This window comes from Gekko japonicus, unplaced genomic scaffold (assembly GCF_001447785.1).
Source record: "Gekko japonicus isolate JY-2015 unplaced genomic scaffold, Gekko_japonicus_V1.1 scaffold169, whole genome shotgun sequence".
In the NCBI taxonomy this organism is placed as follows: Eukaryota; Metazoa; Chordata; class Lepidosauria; order Squamata; family Gekkonidae; genus Gekko; species Gekko japonicus.
In genome coordinates, this window is record NW_015161951.1 from 196,767 (window position 1) to 214,305 (window position 17,539).

The 17,539-nt window shown below is 43.8% G+C and overlaps 1 protein-coding gene across 1 annotated transcript in view; it reads right to left on the bottom strand.

The window, feature by feature from the left end:
- The window catches only part of ITPR2 (inositol 1,4,5-trisphosphate receptor, type 2), a 326,434-nt gene that overhangs the window by 132,842 nt on the left and 176,053 nt on the right, over positions 1-17,539 (bottom strand). The window contains exons 33-35 of the mRNA XM_015429433.1: positions 13,230-13,358; positions 10,543-10,663; positions 1,636-1,826 (exon numbers count right to left, since the gene is read on the bottom strand). Coding sequence (XP_015284919.1) covers positions 1,636-1,826; positions 10,543-10,663; positions 13,230-13,358 — 441 coding nt within the window. The remainder of the gene's footprint in view (positions 1-1,635; positions 1,827-10,542; positions 10,664-13,229; positions 13,359-17,539) is intronic.

A 17,539-nucleotide genomic window follows, 5' to 3' on the forward strand; every position in this document is an offset into this window, starting at 1 on the left:
TGGAACCTAAGAACAAAGATACAAAAAAGAGATATCCCCAAAGAATAACTCATATAGAAAATCATTCAAGTGCCCATGGGAAAAAGAAAGTGGGACACCCCAGCTCTCCTACTCCCCCAGGGCCCATGGGGCTCCTAGATGGACCTTTCCCCTCTTCGGTCCCACCCTCTTGGGCTGCTTTCAAGGGCCCTAGTCCTTTCCACATTTGCCTGCCACTCCAGATTTTCTCAGTGTTTGAGTCAAGGCAATTTAAGTCCATGGCATAACAGCATCCAAATAACCCGGGGCAACAGCAAGCTGAAACCGGGCTGATCATTGATAGGAGGTAATGTAATACACAATGGGGGAAAAACCTGGATTAATAAGAAGGTTGAATTTGATTTTAGTGCAGAATGGAAAGAAAAAAAACTGGATTAATAAGAAGGTTGAATTTGATTTTAGTGCAGAATCACTTGGAGGACACCACGGTGAACATGGATTAAAAGGAGAGTGTAGAAAGGGCCCTTGTTTCCCACCCATGAACGCCTAGCAAGGCTCTCTCCCCTGCTCCTTCCCCTAAAACTCTTCCCAGCCTGTGTCCAGTTGTGGGCCTATCCCCTGTTCAGCAGACCCTAGCCCCAACTCCCTTGCTGGCTGTGCTGGTGTCACCGTGTCCCACATAAGAACATAAGAGACGCCAATGTTGGATCAGGCCAAAGGCCCATCTAGTCCAACACTCTGTCACACAGTGGCCAAAAATACCAGGTGCCATCAGGAGGTCCACCAGTGGGGCCTCAGCTACTCAGGTGCCTCCTATCTGTGCAACAGGTGAGGCTGCCACTCCTCCAGCTGGGCATCCTGTGGTAGACCTGTCTGCTGCCGTACTATGCCTGGCTGCAACTCCTCCAACCACTGTTTCGCTGCATCTTCTGGCTTCTTTGGGGCCAGCTGGCTTCACCACTCTCACTTTGGGGCCACTGCTTCTCCACTCTCAGTTCCTGCCATCGCTGCCTACCAGAGCCCACTGGTAAGTGACTCCCAGGGGTGGCTCCATCGGCAGAGGTGAGTGCAGGGTGTGTGGGTGCCAGCCGCAGACAATAACATACGTAACCCCAAACATGAACAAACAATATATGATAAAACCCTTTTAATTAGTACAGCATCTCTGAGCATCTAGGATTGTCTTTCCTCACTACTGGGAGTTTTGTTTATGTCCCATATATCCACCTTATTCAGCTGCATATGTCAGCCAAGACTCATACATAGAGACCATACATCTGCCCAGCCCTGATATAATCATCATGGACAAGTTGTATGGCACTTTAAAAATAAAAGGGTTGAATCTTGGACCCATAGTAATGATGAAATGATTTCAACTTCTAAAGAAATTGCCCACTTTCCTGGACATGGGGTGGGTGCCTTGGGGAGCAGTGTTCAGAAGAGCACATCAGAGAGGCACATGTGACTCCCAAGCCACTGAGTATCACTGTATCAGACCATAAAAGAACTGGAAGAGCTACAAGGTCAGACAATGTTAAGAATGGGCATAGTGTCCCTTTTTCTGGCACCATAACCCTGAGCATTTATAACCTTGAATACCTTGCATACATTTAAATACTAATAAACAGTTCATGTATTCACCATTTTCCACAATACCTGTAGCTTCTCAATGATATTCCTATAATCCCAGGCAGGTCCTCCCAAGGCTTCTTTGAAACGAGGACCACTGCGAGCAGACATTCGCCAGCCCATCGCTGCTCTCTGGATCATATTGGTATGGCTCTTCATGAACAATGTATTGACTTGGCTGTCCAAATCCACTGGAATGGCAATGCCACGGTTCTTTGCTTGAGAAGAACACATGCATAATAAGAAAGCAAATGGATATTGATTAACAAGATAGGGGCTGCTCTTGGAAATGGTTCTTCTTAGAAACCAATTGCAAGTCACAGCCTGAACTTTGAAAGCAGATATTGGCCATTATTTTCTCTGGATACAAAGTAGAAGCATTCCAGTCCAGGCCTTGGCATCTTTGTGTTAAAAGCACTATACTGTTTACACTGGAAATTAAAGTGGAAAACCAGTTCTATTTTACAACTAATTTGCCAACAAGGAATGTAGTAGTGTAAAACAATAGTATTTTCCCCAATCTTGATGGTACTCTCCTCTCTCCTGGAAACATTCAGGCAGATATGTACACGGTGACTTGCCTATCTAAAGCAGCATAATGTGCGTATATTTGCACCCTACCATTAAAGTCGGGCTGAAAAGCTCCTCAGACAACATCTGGCAAATTATATATTTGAAGGTGTTTGTTATAATTGCATTGCCATTTAGGATCTTTTAGACTTGTAGAGAAACAAATGCTTAGAAGATGATCTGCTGGGGCGCTCTTCAATTTGAGCCAATAGTTAAAAAAGGCTTTGTGTGTACGTGCCTGAAGAGAAGGGAGACCTGATTCGGCTCTCAGCAACGCAGCTGGGGTATTTGGAGGTAGTGCTAAAAACCTTTTCAGAAAAAGGTTCTGGATTCTCTCCAAGTTTGCCATCAGGGCATCATTCCATCCCCAAACCGCCACACCGTAGAGGAGTTGGGCAATTACCTTACTCTCAAAGAGCTTTAAGGCTGGGTCTATCTGGAAACCCCCTTTGAAACAGTAAAATTGAAGAATTGCCCCCATTGCCTCCATTGATTTTATAATTTTTGTGTGTGCCTTCCAGGAGAGTGCGTCACTAAAAGTGATACCCAGATATTTAAAGGTTTGGCATTGATTTTCAACCTGGTATAAATCAATTACATTGGATCCCCTTAGGGCACAATATCGTTCCAAGATTTCCTTTTTAAAATTACGCTCAGCTTTTACATCCTTTCGTTTTCAAACAACGCAAACAGCTATGCTTGAAGGCTGCTATACCCAAACATCAGTTGCTCAGCACCTCTGCATAGGTGGAGGCCTAGATCCTGAAGACCTGTGCCATTATCTGTTGGCTTGTCTACTTTATTCATTTCCAAGAAAGGGATTCTTAGGTACAATCCTAGCCAGTTTAGGCCTCAGCACTGTGATGGGAAAAGTTATATTTTCACTTGCTGACTTAGAGCCAGAGGTTTCCTATAAGGTTGCCCTTTTTGCCTTAGCAGCAAAGAAAATCGAACCAAGCAATATGTCGAATAACCGCTGGAAGTGTAAAAAAGATGTGGGTATGTTCTACCATATGTGGTGGACATACGATATAGTCCGAATGTTTTGGGTTATGGTACATACTTTTATACACAGTTTCGCAGATTTCAATACTTTTCAACCAGAATTGTTTTATTGAATTATGTACCAGATGACTCTGATAAAAACCAAAGACATTTTATAATTCATGTAGTAACTGCACCTAGAATTTTATTTGCATCTTATTGGAAACGTCTAATAATACCTTCTGAATACGACCTAATAGTGAAGACTATTTTTATATATAAAAATAAGAAAATTCGAACCAAGCTAGTGTCAGCATAGTCCAGTTAAGAATTTAACTAGTATTCAACATACATCACTGAAAGGCGTTCCTTTTTTTATGAAATATGTTTTAAAATGTAACTTTTATAGTGTCTTAATCTGATTGAACTGTACCGTATTTTATTGTATATTATTTTCTACTGCTTGTAACGGCCATTGGCTCTATGCAATAAAATTGAACTGAAGTCATCACACTGTGGACATCGCACAGCAATGGTCTGGTTTGAAGGCAAAACTCTATGGTAAAATGGCCCTCAAACCATAGAGTTTTGCCCAAAAACCAAAGCGTTGCCACACAATGCCACTGACATGATGGCATCACTTCCACATGACGTCATTGTGTCAGGGACATTGCTGTGCGACGTTGCTGTTTGGGGGCAGGGTTTCTCCTGCCGGTCAGCTGGCCAGCGGTGGGCAGAAGCCCCCAAAAGCAGGAGATCCCCTGCTCCCACCTGGGGAATGGGAACTCTATTCACGACCCCATCCTGCCCCAAATGATAACTTCAAAATAATTCCGGTCTGAAGCAATGGAAGGTTTGAGTCCAGTGGCACCTTCAAGAACAACTAAGTTTAATTCTGGGTATAAGCTCAATCTTCATTCTTACATCTGCTTGTTAACTCTTGTATTTATATACTAATTTACTGCCACTCGCAGATTTTACCAACTGCCTTAATCCAATCTTAGCTGTAATCACCCAGTTACTTATGCATCTTGATTCTAACTAGCCCTTCCTGGCAACTAACCCCCCAGCCTGTCTCTACCTATATGTAATGGCTGAAGAAGTTTTGTTTCACGGTATCTGATGAAGTGTACATACACACAAACGCTTATACCCAGAATTAAACTTTGTTCACCTTAAAGGTGCCACTGGACTCAAACTTTGTTCAAAATAATTGTCACGGTATTAATATAAACTTTCTTCATACAGATTGACTTGTTACAACAATACTTGGAAAGACAGAGGTCTTACACAGCTAAGGATTCAGCTATACATTATGGTCTCTTCCATGTTTATTTTAAACATTTCTTTAGGACTTTTAGCTGCCAGGATTGCTTTAACAAGGAGGAGAATAGCATGGTGGAGAGTCTTTAACCCTTTCATCCCCTCACATTTTCCCATTAGAGAAAGGCACCCCAAACTGCTTTTAAAAGTAGCCCAATACAAATTTCTCTCTTTCTCCCCATATTCCTCTCCTTCTTGATAAAACAGACTTGGAATCCAGATTTGCAGGGGGGGGGAGAGTAAAACAAACAGAAGAAACCATAGCATGTAGCTCAGCCCTAAGAGGATTGGCTTACAGTGCTAAAGATTCAAACATTAGCCCCTCTATCAACAGAAATTCTTTGCACATAATTCTGGCTGTATTTTGGCCTCATCTGAAATGGGGGAGGTCATGGCAGCTACAGCTCGAGTGTAGAAGGCGAGTTAATCCCAGAGTGAAAACTAATATTCTGCAACATGGTAGAAATTCTGTGCTCTGAAAATAAATGCTTTGGAATGCAGCAAATGTGTAAAAGAAATAAAACAAAACAAAACAAACAAATAAAACAAAACAAAACAAATAAATGCTTTGGAATGCAGCAAATGTGTAAAAGAAATAAATAAATAAAATAAAACATTTCTACCACACTTCAGAAAATGTGTCCATCTTCAGCCTTAATACATCTGATGCTAACTTGGGGAGGGGTGGGGGAGAAGTAACCTGTGACAAGCTGGGATCTGACACTTGATTTAAATGCAAGGCCACTGAGGCCAAATTACATTCATCCATAAGACTTTGCACTCATACAGTGTCTCACTGGAACTGGGCTGCTACCTGTGTAAAGGAGCTACACAGCAGGAACAGCTGCTTTGAATGGGTAACAGCACAATTCCAGTGAGACGCTACACAAGCGCAAAGTTCCATGGATTAATGTTGTCTTGCCTCAGCCTGTGCTTTGTTTATCTCAGGCCTCACTCTACAGGAAGGGAGGACTCCCCAAGATCTGCTTGGTTTGGTTAGAAACAGAGAATCGATAGCTCCTGCGGCAGGAGACCTTTTGTGTTACTAAGCAAGCCACCTTCCCCTAAAAAAACAAAACCATAGCCTCTAACCACTGTCCCTCCATTTTACTTAATGTCAAAGAAATTTCCTGCTGTCATTTTTTTCTGATCACCCTCAATTTTTTTTTTGCATTACGCACAGACTTGTGTCAAACTATCCATTGTACAACTAACAATTACTTATAATTATTGTCCCTGCTGCTTCATTACTGCAATATTTTTAAACTATGCACTTCCACTATTGGCATTTCCTTGTTATAGCCGCATCCAATTAAAATGCAACAATGGTTAGGAGGCAAATGTGACTTATCAATTCAATTTATTGTGGTGTTATTAAAAGCAATAGAAATGATGCGGGACAACTTTTCCCCCCAATTAGGTGTTATGTATGCAGAAGTCGAAAGCAAGACATTGCAAGTAGATAAATAGGTACCACTTCAGTGGGAAGGTAACAGCGTTCTGTGCACCTTAGTGTTTAGTCATGCCGGCCACATGACCACGGAAACGTCTTCGGACAGCGCTGGCTCTTCGGCTTTGAAACGGAGATGAGCACCGCAACCCTAAAGTCGGATTCGACTGGCTTTCGAGCAAGGGAACCTTTACCTTTACTTTATGCAGAAGTCCAGTACACCTGCGTGGGTAAATCAATCACAAAGCATGATCTGCTAATATGTGCACACTCCTTCAGCTGCTTCAGATATTATTTGAAGTAGGTAACTTTCTGCCATCAGTTGTTGAATAGCCATCAATTAGTATAATTTTCTGAAGACTTGCAGCTAATTAAAACTATCACCAAAAGGGTAAGGGGAAATGTTTCTTTCTTTTGAACAAGTTCTTAAAGGTATACTTCTATTTATAATTAAGACCTGTATCAATTGTCACAGATCGCAGCTGAAGTTTTATCCTTTAAAACAAATCCTTTAGCTGCTTATTTCTGTGTTGCCTGTAAAAAGTTTATTTTTCATTTGTTCCACATTTCACCACTTAGAAGCAACATAAAACATGCATTCCCATTTTGAAATATTGGCACACAAATGCCAAGATATTTATTTTTGTTTGAGGTGTTAGCAGTGGCCTCATTTTCAGAATGTGTTGATCCCCTTTCAAATACAATGCTCAGTTATTAAGAAACTTGTTGCATTTCTGTTCAAGTTTGATAGACTTTCAAAAGTATGCAAAGAACCTGTAAAGTCAAGTCAGAGCACCGAGTTTTAATTAGAGACACCATTAGATTCCAAGTGAACCAGAACTGATGCTGAATTTGGTGATACTGCTAGAGAGTTTCTGGAATCAGTCCGTGAATTTAACATGTCCACTATTCCTCAAATGGTGCTAGACTTCACTGGACACACTTGGAGCCCTCTACCAACCATATATATCAATGATACTACTGATTCTACAAAGGACTAGAAACCTCAACACATTACAGTGAAGCCTAGGGGCCACTCCAAGCTCCATTTTGAAAGCAAGATCATTGTGTCAAAACCCATGTGTCCAAGTACAAACCATTTTTGAAAGCCTACTAGATGGACCAACACCATATTGCTTAACCTAACGTATGAGACAAACCTAGCAGCAAATACTCCAATCACACACGTGACAGCAGTTGGGCTCAAAACTAGCAAAACTTGGTATGATTTCAATCAGCATTATTTATTTATTTAAATTTATATCCTGCTCTCCCTGCCAGAGCAGGCTCAGGGCGGCTTACATGAAGTATATAAAACAGCTAAAGCAGAATTTGAATAAAATCATAACAATACAGTTATAAACATAACATAATATAAAGTGTTAGTACAGTCTATATCATGATGCATTCATAAACGTCCTATAGGATTCTCTTGTAGCTTCATCATGAGCATGCCACCACTGTCTCTCTAGCCATCTGAGCCCTCACTTCATCAGCCGCAGCTCCTGTGGAAACCATGGAGTGAGCCTAGAATGGGGGCACAGAGGACGTCGGGGAGTGATCTTGTCAATGGCTGCTGAGAGTCAACTATGCCAGTCCTCAACAAGCTCATCTAACGAGCCACCAGGGGGAATCGGATCCTGCAGGGCCATCTGGAGCCACACAGGGTCCATTTGGCTCCACGGGCGAGCTAAAATGCGCTCACTGCCCATACAGGGTCAGGGTGCCACATTCACGTGGGCCTTCAGGGCACAGTGGTCCAACCATGCCATAGCAGTAATTCAGTCCACCATAATCCCTGTCGTGAAGATCAAATCGAGTGTGTGCCCCACTTGATGACAGGGAGCCGCAACATATTGGGAGAGTCCTAGCCAGAGGTCATTTCGGGGGGGATCGCGGGGGATCGCAGTTCCCCCTGGTGAGGTACGGGGGGCGGGGCACATGACGAAGCCCCACCCCCTGCTTCCGGCCGCCCCGCTTCTGGCCCTCATTCAGCCAGGAGGAGGCAGGAGAAGAGGGAGGGTAAGTTGCTTCCTCCCTGCCTCTCCCCACCCCTGCCTGCCTGGGGCCAGGGAGGGCCTTCGCGGGGCTTCCTTGCACTCCCGCCGGCCTTGCAGGTCCACCGCCAGGCCCCTCATGGGGCTCAGCAGTGGAACTGCACGGCCGGCGGCCCGGACCGCTGGGGGCGGGGGGTTTGGCCTTATGACACACTTCCAGTGATGTCAGGGGGTGTGGCCTTATGACACACTTCCAGTGATGTCAGGGGGTGTGGCATATGCTAATGAGTTATGCTAATGAGTTCCCCTAGCTCTTTTTCTATGAAACGACCCCTGGTCCTAGCACCGCCATGGACAGCACCAGTTCCATTGCCTGTGTGGAAGCCGCATCATTGGCACGGACATTGAAATCACCCAGGACTATCAGTCTAAGGTGGCTCTATTCATTCGAGAGGCTTACACCTTCAGGGCGCTCCCGCCGCGGCTTACAGGCATAGAGTGCACTGGCTTTGTGTGGGAAGCCAGATACAGCCTCCAACAGGGATGGCAGGCTATTTGTGTTAGGCAATTTGAGATGCAATGCTAACAACTGAGATGTTATTACCACAGGCTGCCAGACACTGATCTGACTGATAAATTACAACGAGCATGTGAAATCCAGGTGCCATCAGGGGCATCTAGAACCTAAAAAGCTAAGTCAAACAGAATAGAGGGCCAACAATAAAAACTTGATGTATATAGTATAAAAAGATACATGTATTTATTAACAAAGAATTAAAAAACATATAAGGGCCCAATCACACCTCATGTAAAAATACCAAAATCTAACACACAAGGGCCAATGGACTTGACCTGACGTGTTTTGGCCTGTATAGCCCTTCTTCAGAGGTCAAACACAATGAGGAGCCATATTGGTTTATATAATAATACAATACAATCATACAATTATGCAACATAGATACAAGATGGACCAGAAAAGAATTGTTCCAAAGTGAAACCGCTAGGCACACAATAAAAGTATAAATGAGGCCTCCAAAGATGCAATCACATGCTAAATGGTGTTTCACTGATAATAACTCCTGGTCCAGAAAGTGCCAAAGCATCCTCAGTAAAATTGTCCCTTAAGCAAAGAGCCAAAACGCGTCAGGTCAAGTCCATTGGCCCTTGTGTGTTAGATTTTGGTATTTTTACATGAGGTGTGATTGGGCCCTTATATGTTTTTTAATTCTTTGTTAATAAATACTTGTATCTTTTTATACTATATACATCAAGTTTTTATTGTTGGCCCTCTCTTCTGTTTGACTTACCTTTTTAGGTTCTGGATCCCAGGTTTCAGGGTTAAGCCCCCCCCCCTTGTGTCCCTAGTTCCTTCAGGGACATCCCACCCTTCTGTGCTCCTTGACCCAGAGGCTCCAACTTCAAACATTGCCTTCATATGATGAAGACTCAGAGGGCTACTGCCAAAATAAGGAAAAGAAAGGGATCCCTGTGAGGAGAGACACCGATATGGGCCAAGAGGGCAGGAACTGGGTTGCTCTTCCACAGCCCTTAGCTAATACCATGAGCGTTTGCACCTTATACTTGGAAGTAAGTCCCACTGAGTACAATAGTATTTGCTTCCCAAGGGCACAGGATTGTAGCCTACGTTGATACTACTATGCACACTCCCTTGGCATTATGTGCCTTTGCGCACACTAGGACTTACTGCCTAACAAAATACATAGAGTGGGCTGCAACTCGTTTCCTGTGTGGAGGAGCGGGGGGCTGGGGAAAAGAAGAGCGGGGAAGGTAAAAGCCACTTACACACACACACGCACACACACATGCCATTCCTCAATAGCTACAGCAGCCCCCCATGGAATGCTACAGGGACAGAAGCTATCTTGTGCAGGGGGTGGAGTGCTGGAACTCAAGCCTTGGAAGCTGCCCATCTTATACCTGGGGCAGACACTGCATGCCAGGGGTGAGAGAACACTCAGGGCACTGCTCCTCTGGCCAACTGGAGAAGAAGGAAGATTGTTACTGAATACCCCACACTCTGGCCACTGCTGCATACACATAAGAACATAAGAACATAAGAGACGCCAATGTTGGATCAGGCCAAAGGCCCATCCAGTCCAACACTCTGTGTCACACAGTGGCCAGAAATACCAGTGCTATCAGGAGGTCCAGCAGTGGGGCCAGGACATTAGAAGCCCGCCCACTGTTGACCCCCCCCCAAGCACCAAGAAGACAGAGCATCACTTGCCCCAGAGCCCCTAGCTATACCTTGTGGCTAATAGCCACTGATGGACCTCTGCTCCATTTGCTTATCTAATTCCCTTTTGAAGCCGTCCATGCTTGTAGCACCCACCACACAGTGTCTGGAAAGGCACAATACAGTATACATTCATGAGCTGTGGGACAATCCTCCAGGGATATCTCCTGGTGGAACTGCTGCCTTCTAACACAACTTGCCTTTTGTTCAGTGGAGACTGCACAGAAGTTTCCTGATGAATTTGCTCCTCTGATTTCCCTGGAGACCATAGTCATGAAAATCCCACTGTAAAATCAAGGCGTACTTTGGTTTAAAATACTGGAAGCCATAATTGAAATCTAATGTGCACCTACCAACTTCAGCCAAAGTTTTGATACAAGACTCCACCGAAGATTTCTGTGTTGGGTTTGGCCAAGTACAGTTGTAAATTCTAAATGCCGACTGCAACAACTGAATAAACACAGGCTGATGAGTCTGTCAGCAAAACAAAACAAAGAAGTTAAGTTGGGTAATCTAAAACATTTCAAAGACAAGTAATACTTGCCTTATGTGCTGGTACAACCACAAAAATAAATGAATTATCATTAATTTATTCCACATTTTTACTACATCTCTGAAATAAAATCAGATTCAGCAATAATGTCTCTTTGGTTAGTTTACACAAAATGAGACTGACTGGTCTTCTTCTACAGGCCCAAATCAGCGAGAATAAAACAACTTCCAAGGATCTGACCCATAAGGGCCAATGAATCCTGAACTATCTAGACCCAGAATTTGGTGTCATTCACACTTAGCATTTTCACTAAAGACAGGGATTGGTCTTTGAATTCTTTGGCTACATCAAATGCCCACAACTCTCCAGCATTTTCACATTCCTGATCCCCACCCTATGCTTATTTTATGAGAGGCTCCAGGAGAATAGCCCCTCAGAGGGATCTCTCACAGTAATGGCACTGACACCTTTGTGCAAGTCCCATTAAATCCATATTCATAGTATCTTGTAGGTTTCTGCACTGGAGGTCAGAAGAGTCAGGCAAGCAGGCCTTTTGGAATGAATGCCTATCATCACTGTTAGCAGGTACCTCCTTACTTCTGGTGCTGAGCAGATCAGAGGGGAAAATATCCAGGACCCATCACCAATGTTCCCTCTAAGCTGTGGAGTCTTGGGAGCAAAAATTCTGCTTTGTGAGCTACTGGCATTTTAAAGTTGTGAGCGAGCAATTTGGCTACTGCATGAATTAGTTTGCTCTGGAGCCATCCTTCCTGAGCTAAGAAAAAAATCTGTGAGCCGGAGGCTAAAAAACTGTGAGCTAGCTCACAGTAACTCAGCTTAGAGGGAACACTGCCCATCACCTGTTTTTGCACTTTGCTGATCTAAGGGAGGGAGAAAATGGCATGTGGGAGCCATCCTGGCACATCAACTCTCTCAGAACCCACGCCAGTATAACACATCCAATATTCTGCCACTCTCTTGCTCAGTTCTGGCAGCTAAAGGGCCTGGAAGGACTCAAAGAGGAAGCAACAGGCAAGGCAGGTCAATCATCTGGAACAGGTCACATATCCTGTCATGCCCCCTTGGCAAGAACATCAGAGGCACCAGGCTAGGCTTGCCAGGAGGAATAACTGACCACCTATTTCCAGCCTCCCTCTGGGGAACATTGTATACGTGCAAGTACGATTTAGTGCAATTTTTAAAATATTCCAGTCTCAATCTGAAGTGCTGTCACCAAAATATTCTGCAGACTGTAGCTTTGGAATCCAGAATCAAGTATTTGAAAATCTGATCCAATAAAATTCTGAATGGGCATTCAATGTATTCATACCACAGCTAGATCTGAAACCAGTAGCACCTTAGAAACCAAGAAAGCAACCTTTGTCTGATACCAGAAGAGAGCTCAGAAGCTCATGCCCCCCAAAATCTGGTTGGTCTCGAAGGTGCTACTGGACTCTAGCTGTTCTACTGCAGACCAACATGGGCATGGGTATGAATAAGAGATCCCCTAATATTTACCCATTAAGATTTTTCACCTCTGCCTTTCCCCTTTTTTTCTTTTAAAAGAGATTTATCTTCTGACTGAAAGAAGTAAAAGAAACATTACTGGGAATTCAGGCATTCCTTTTAAAAAAAATAATAATATTTTTATTGATTTTCCATCACCCACACCCAACAACATGTGCTAATTATACCATTCTACATAGACGAGCATACAGCCTTTTTAACTTCCAGTATTCGTCAATCAAATCTCTTCCTGACCGTTCCTTTTAACTTTCCATTTATATAGATTCCCCCAATTTTTCTCAAAAGTATCTTCATCTTTCCCTTTTAATGTACAAGATAGTTTATCCATTTCGGCGACCTCAAACAATTTTTGTATTACTTCTAGCTTATCTGGAATCTTATCTGTTTTCCAATACTTAGCATAGCTTATCCTTGCTGCTATTATACAATGCAACAACAAATTTTTCTGTTCTTTTCTATACATTTCGGGGATAATGTTCAATAAATATAATTTCGGTTTCATTGGTATTGATTCCTCCATAATTTCCTTTAACATCCCTCCAATATTCCCCCAATATTCTTTAGCTTTGCAGCATGTCCACCACATGTGGAAGTAAGTACCAACATTCTGTCTACATTTCCAACATATATTAGTCGATGCTTCGGAAAATTTCGCTAGTTTCGAGGGGTATAAATACCATCTATGTATAACTTTATAAGTATTTTCCTTAAAGGGAATTGCTCTAGTGGTCTTCATGTTTATCTCCTAAATTTTCAGCCACCTATCAGGTTCTATGTCATACCCTAAATCCTTATTCCACGCTTCCATACCAGCCCTCATCATTTCCTCTTGCATCTTCCCATCCAACAATTTCTTATATATGTTCTTTATCAATTTTTCTCCCATAAGAAACCAAATCTTTTCCATATCTATTGGTTTAGGGTAGAAACCGGAATTCAGGCATTCCTAAGGGGTGTGTGTGTGTGTGTGTGTCAAAAGTATAAAATGGCATCTTGATTTGGACAGACATTTGTCCTTACCTGGAGGCTTGTGGTGTTGTCTGAAAACGGAGAACTGAAAAAGCCACTCACAATGTTCATGACGGGCTCAGAGACATATTTCTCCAAAGATGTGTCCGCGTGCTTTCTGTCTGTGGTTGTGTTACAGACCTAGAGTGGGTAGAGGGGTCACACGGAGAAGGTGAGGAAATTGCAGGGGCAATTCAGTTACACTGCTAAACAACGCCCACGGTAATGGAACACAAATACACAATTCAAACCATTCATATTTGCATATCCTCTCAGAATAGATTAGAACAGAACCTAGACCAGGAGTGAATACTGTCTGGCCACTGCTTGCCATCAAAGGGGTCAAGATTGCACACTACTGTGACTCCATCTGTGCCTAAAGAAAGCTCTGGGGGGACTTAGTTCACAGTACCTCAGCAGGCCAGGTTCTAGCTCAGACTGGGAGGTTTCCAGTCCAGATCCTAGAGTCCCTGGTCCTAGAGTTCCTTGGATTGCTCAAGACTAGCGGGGTTCCTAAGAACACCGATGCTGCCCTCTCCTTAGTATTCATTATTACTCTGCCCAGCATTCAATTTAGTATGTGTTTTGGTACTGCAGGAGTGTTACACTTCAAAATTAGGCACTTAGGCCTTAACAAAAATTGCCTGTACACTCTGCCACCCTAAACATTCTTCCTTGGAAAGAAGTGTATTAGCAGGATTTCCAGGTAAACATAGGAGGCAGCTGTCAAGATGCAAAAGGCACAGGCCAGCCTGAAAAGAGTTCAGACAAGAGACTTCACAAATCTTCCTGACTCACTAAGGACAAGGAACAGTGAAGAGGGACTCAGATCCAGCCCAAGAGCAGCTGAAAAGTTCCCTCTCTAAGTAGGTGGGAGAATGTTATAAGGTTGTAAAGCCCTTCGTGGCATGGAGCCATCATTCTTGTAGGTCCACCTCACTCAGTATGAGCCTTGTGGCAACTTGGTTCAGCGAAGAAACCACATTGATTGTTTCACACACACACAGAGGGAGGGTGTTGTTTCACACACACACAGAGAGAGGGAGGGTGTTGTTTCACTCACACACACACAGAGGGAGGGTGTGCTCTGCTGCTGCCTTTTATTGGCTTTTTCAGTAACCACTTTGGCCCTCTGGACTGCCTTGCAGAAAAAATTAGGAGGGCTTCAATTCTGATGCAACTAAAACTAAAGCTTTCAAGAAGGCCTTTCTGATTCTTGACATTAGAGACTTTTTAAGGTTTGTTATTGCGGCTTCTCTGCAGTCCTGCATTAGGACTGCATGTGCACAGGCCAGCCACAGAAAAGATTTCCAAAGCTTTCTAAAGGAAACACATTAACTGAAGAGGACAAAAGATAAAGGAAAGATGGGAACAATACACTAAAGAACTATACAAAAGAGATGAAAGGATGACAGATTCCTTCCAAGATAAATCAGGAGTTTCCCTCAGGAGTTGCGAGCCACACAACAGAGGTTGTAGCCATGAGGGAAGTAGCAGCTGAAGCTCTAGTGGCATAGGCCATCACTCCTTGAGTTCTGAGTAAGGCCGGCTCTCTTTTTAAAAATCTGCGAAATCCTTTAAGAAGCTTTCCCCTTCTTTAGGTAAGGACACACCTGAGACCAAACTGGACGCTGGGGCATCTACCATCAGAATTTTGAGGAGTTGAGAGACCTGTGGTGGAAAGTTTTTGGCATGCCCAATGTAGAAGCACTGATGTGAAGATTCAGTCTGTTCTTCCTTGACCCCTTTAGTGAAAAATCAAGGAAAAGGAAAGGTAGAACCCAAGGTTTGGGGCATACCGAACACCATTGTGGACCCATCCTCATCAGGCTCTGGATCATTCTTGGGAATGGAAAGGTGCAGAATCTGTAGGGTCTTGTAGAGTAATAGCGGCAACTCATCATGTGAAAACAGTCACATGAGGAGGGTCTCCATCTGATAGTTCCCCTTCCTCCCTATCAGACTCCAGATGCTCAGAATGAGGGCTATAAATCTCCTCCCCCAGGTAGGAAGACCTTGGAGATGAAGTCTGGGAAAATGGAGGGTAAGCTTTTTGGGGGGTGCCACTTTAGTAGGGCAGGAGGATTTTTTGGCAATCCATGCCAGGCTTATAAAATCATCTAGTCATGGAGACGTCACTCAAGCAGAGCAGAGGTGAATGTGGGAAGGATGAACAAAGACAACTGAGAGGAAAAACACAAAGTAAGGCACATAAGGGAAATAAATGATCTCCAAAGAAGAAGAAGAAGAGATTGGATTTATACCCCGCCCTTCACTTGGAGTCTCAGAGCGGCTTACAAACTCCTCTCCCTTCCCCTCCCCACAACAGACACCCTGTGAGGTGGGTGGGACTGAGAGAACTCTGACAGAAACTGCTCTTTTTCAAGGACAGCTGTGCCAGAGCTTGTGACTGACCCAAGGTCACATCAGCAGGTGCAAGTGGAGGAGTGGGGAATCAAACCCGGTTCTCCCAGATTAGAGTCCGCACACTTAACCACTACACCAAACTGGCTCTGCAGCAGAAAAAAGGCTAAAAGGCAATCGGAGTTCCTCTGAGCTCTGCACTTGCAAAGGAGGCAGGGAAAGAACTGAAGAAAGAGGTACTCCTCTCCTTAGGGATGGGAAGAACACAACCTAATTTCCTGCCTCAAGGGGTAGTGAGAATAGGAGCACCCAAACATCAAGATGTCCTCCTCTCCTCAAATGAGAGTGACTTTCTTGGGTTTTGGTCTGATAGGGAGCAAACAACATTGTACTGGTTTCTCAGGCTTCAAGAAGGACTCAGCACCCTCACACAACCTATCCTTGTGGGTTGGCAGAGGCTATCACACTCTATCTTGGGTGCTAGGAGAATGTTCATTGCCACTTTGTATGTCACAGCTCTCACCAACAGCACTTTTTTGCCACATTCCTGCATGTATTTTGGTTGGGACACTTGTAGAGAACTCCCTCCTCCATTATAAAGCCGTTTGGGGTGAATGTCAATACAGGATGCTAAACAACTATTGGGAAGGTGGTCCTCCATGGTCTCTTCCTTTGAGAGCTTCGCACCCACCTCCTTCACTGAATAAGCTTACTATTCTCCCAATGCGGGACTACATAGAAGCCCGACAATGAAAACAGGGTTGCACTTCCCAGTAACTCAATGAGAGGTCTTCTGTGCAGGCATACATCCCTTCCTCCTGCCCTGCTCTGAACTCTCTGGAGCCTTAGTTTCTTGGGGTCTCTGGTGACATTATGAGGAGAACTGAGGGAAGAGTACCCCTCCTCCTGGCCATGTGATGGTTTTTGTGGGAAAGCACCAGAGGGAGGAAGGGGGCTCCTAGTCTGCTAGAAAGCTTTAGGGGCTTCTTCTCTGCGGCTGGCCTGCACCTGTGCATTCCCATGTGTGCCTGCATAGAAAACCACTGAAACAACAATTATAGGTAAGGGCAGTCCTGTTTTCCATTGGCTGTCTGAATTTCTTTGGCAGTGATCTGATGAATGGGCAATATAAATTATAGTTTTTCCTGGCTGACTGTGCTGTTTTTATTGTTCTTTGAAGTATTTAGTTGTTACCTGCCTTGGGTCCCAGTTGTCTGGGAGAAAGTAGAAACAAACCTCAATTCCTGATTCTTACTGCTTTCTTAAAGAGCAAGGCAAAAGTGATACATTTACATCACATGAGCCATGATGCAGCCTAAAATACACATCCCTGATTTGAACAAACAAGCTCAATAACCTGGAAGACTCGCTTACTTACAAAATGTATAGCCTCCCTTTCTGCCCTCATCAGGGCCACCAAGGCAGCTAACGTATTAAAAACATACAAAATAAAAACATCCATTAAAACCAAAATCACATCATTCAACAATTAAAAACATAGTAAATCATACACAGATATAAACAACAATTAAAAATAGTGCAGGAAGGAAGGATCACCAAGGGAATACAATAGCTGAAGACTCGGCTGTGTAGAGGGCTAAGAGGCAAACCAGAACATGAAAGAGCACTTTTGCTCATATAAATCTAAGTAAAACAGGGTTGCACTTATCTGTAACTGTTGTTCATCGAGTGGTCACCTGTAGAATCACACATGGGTACTGTCCATACACAAGCTTTCCACAAAGAGGATTTTTGAAGCTCAAAATGCCTAGAGGCACTCCATCGTCCTCCTCCCCCACACTGTTTCCCACGTTTTCCAGCATGATATAGAAGGGGCAGAATGCCCTTCCTTCAGTTCTTTTCTACCACTACTGGAGTGTGGTAAGTTTTTCAGGTTATGTGAAGAGCTCACAGCAGGACAGGAGAGAGAGTTATATGACTGCACAGGTGACCACTCA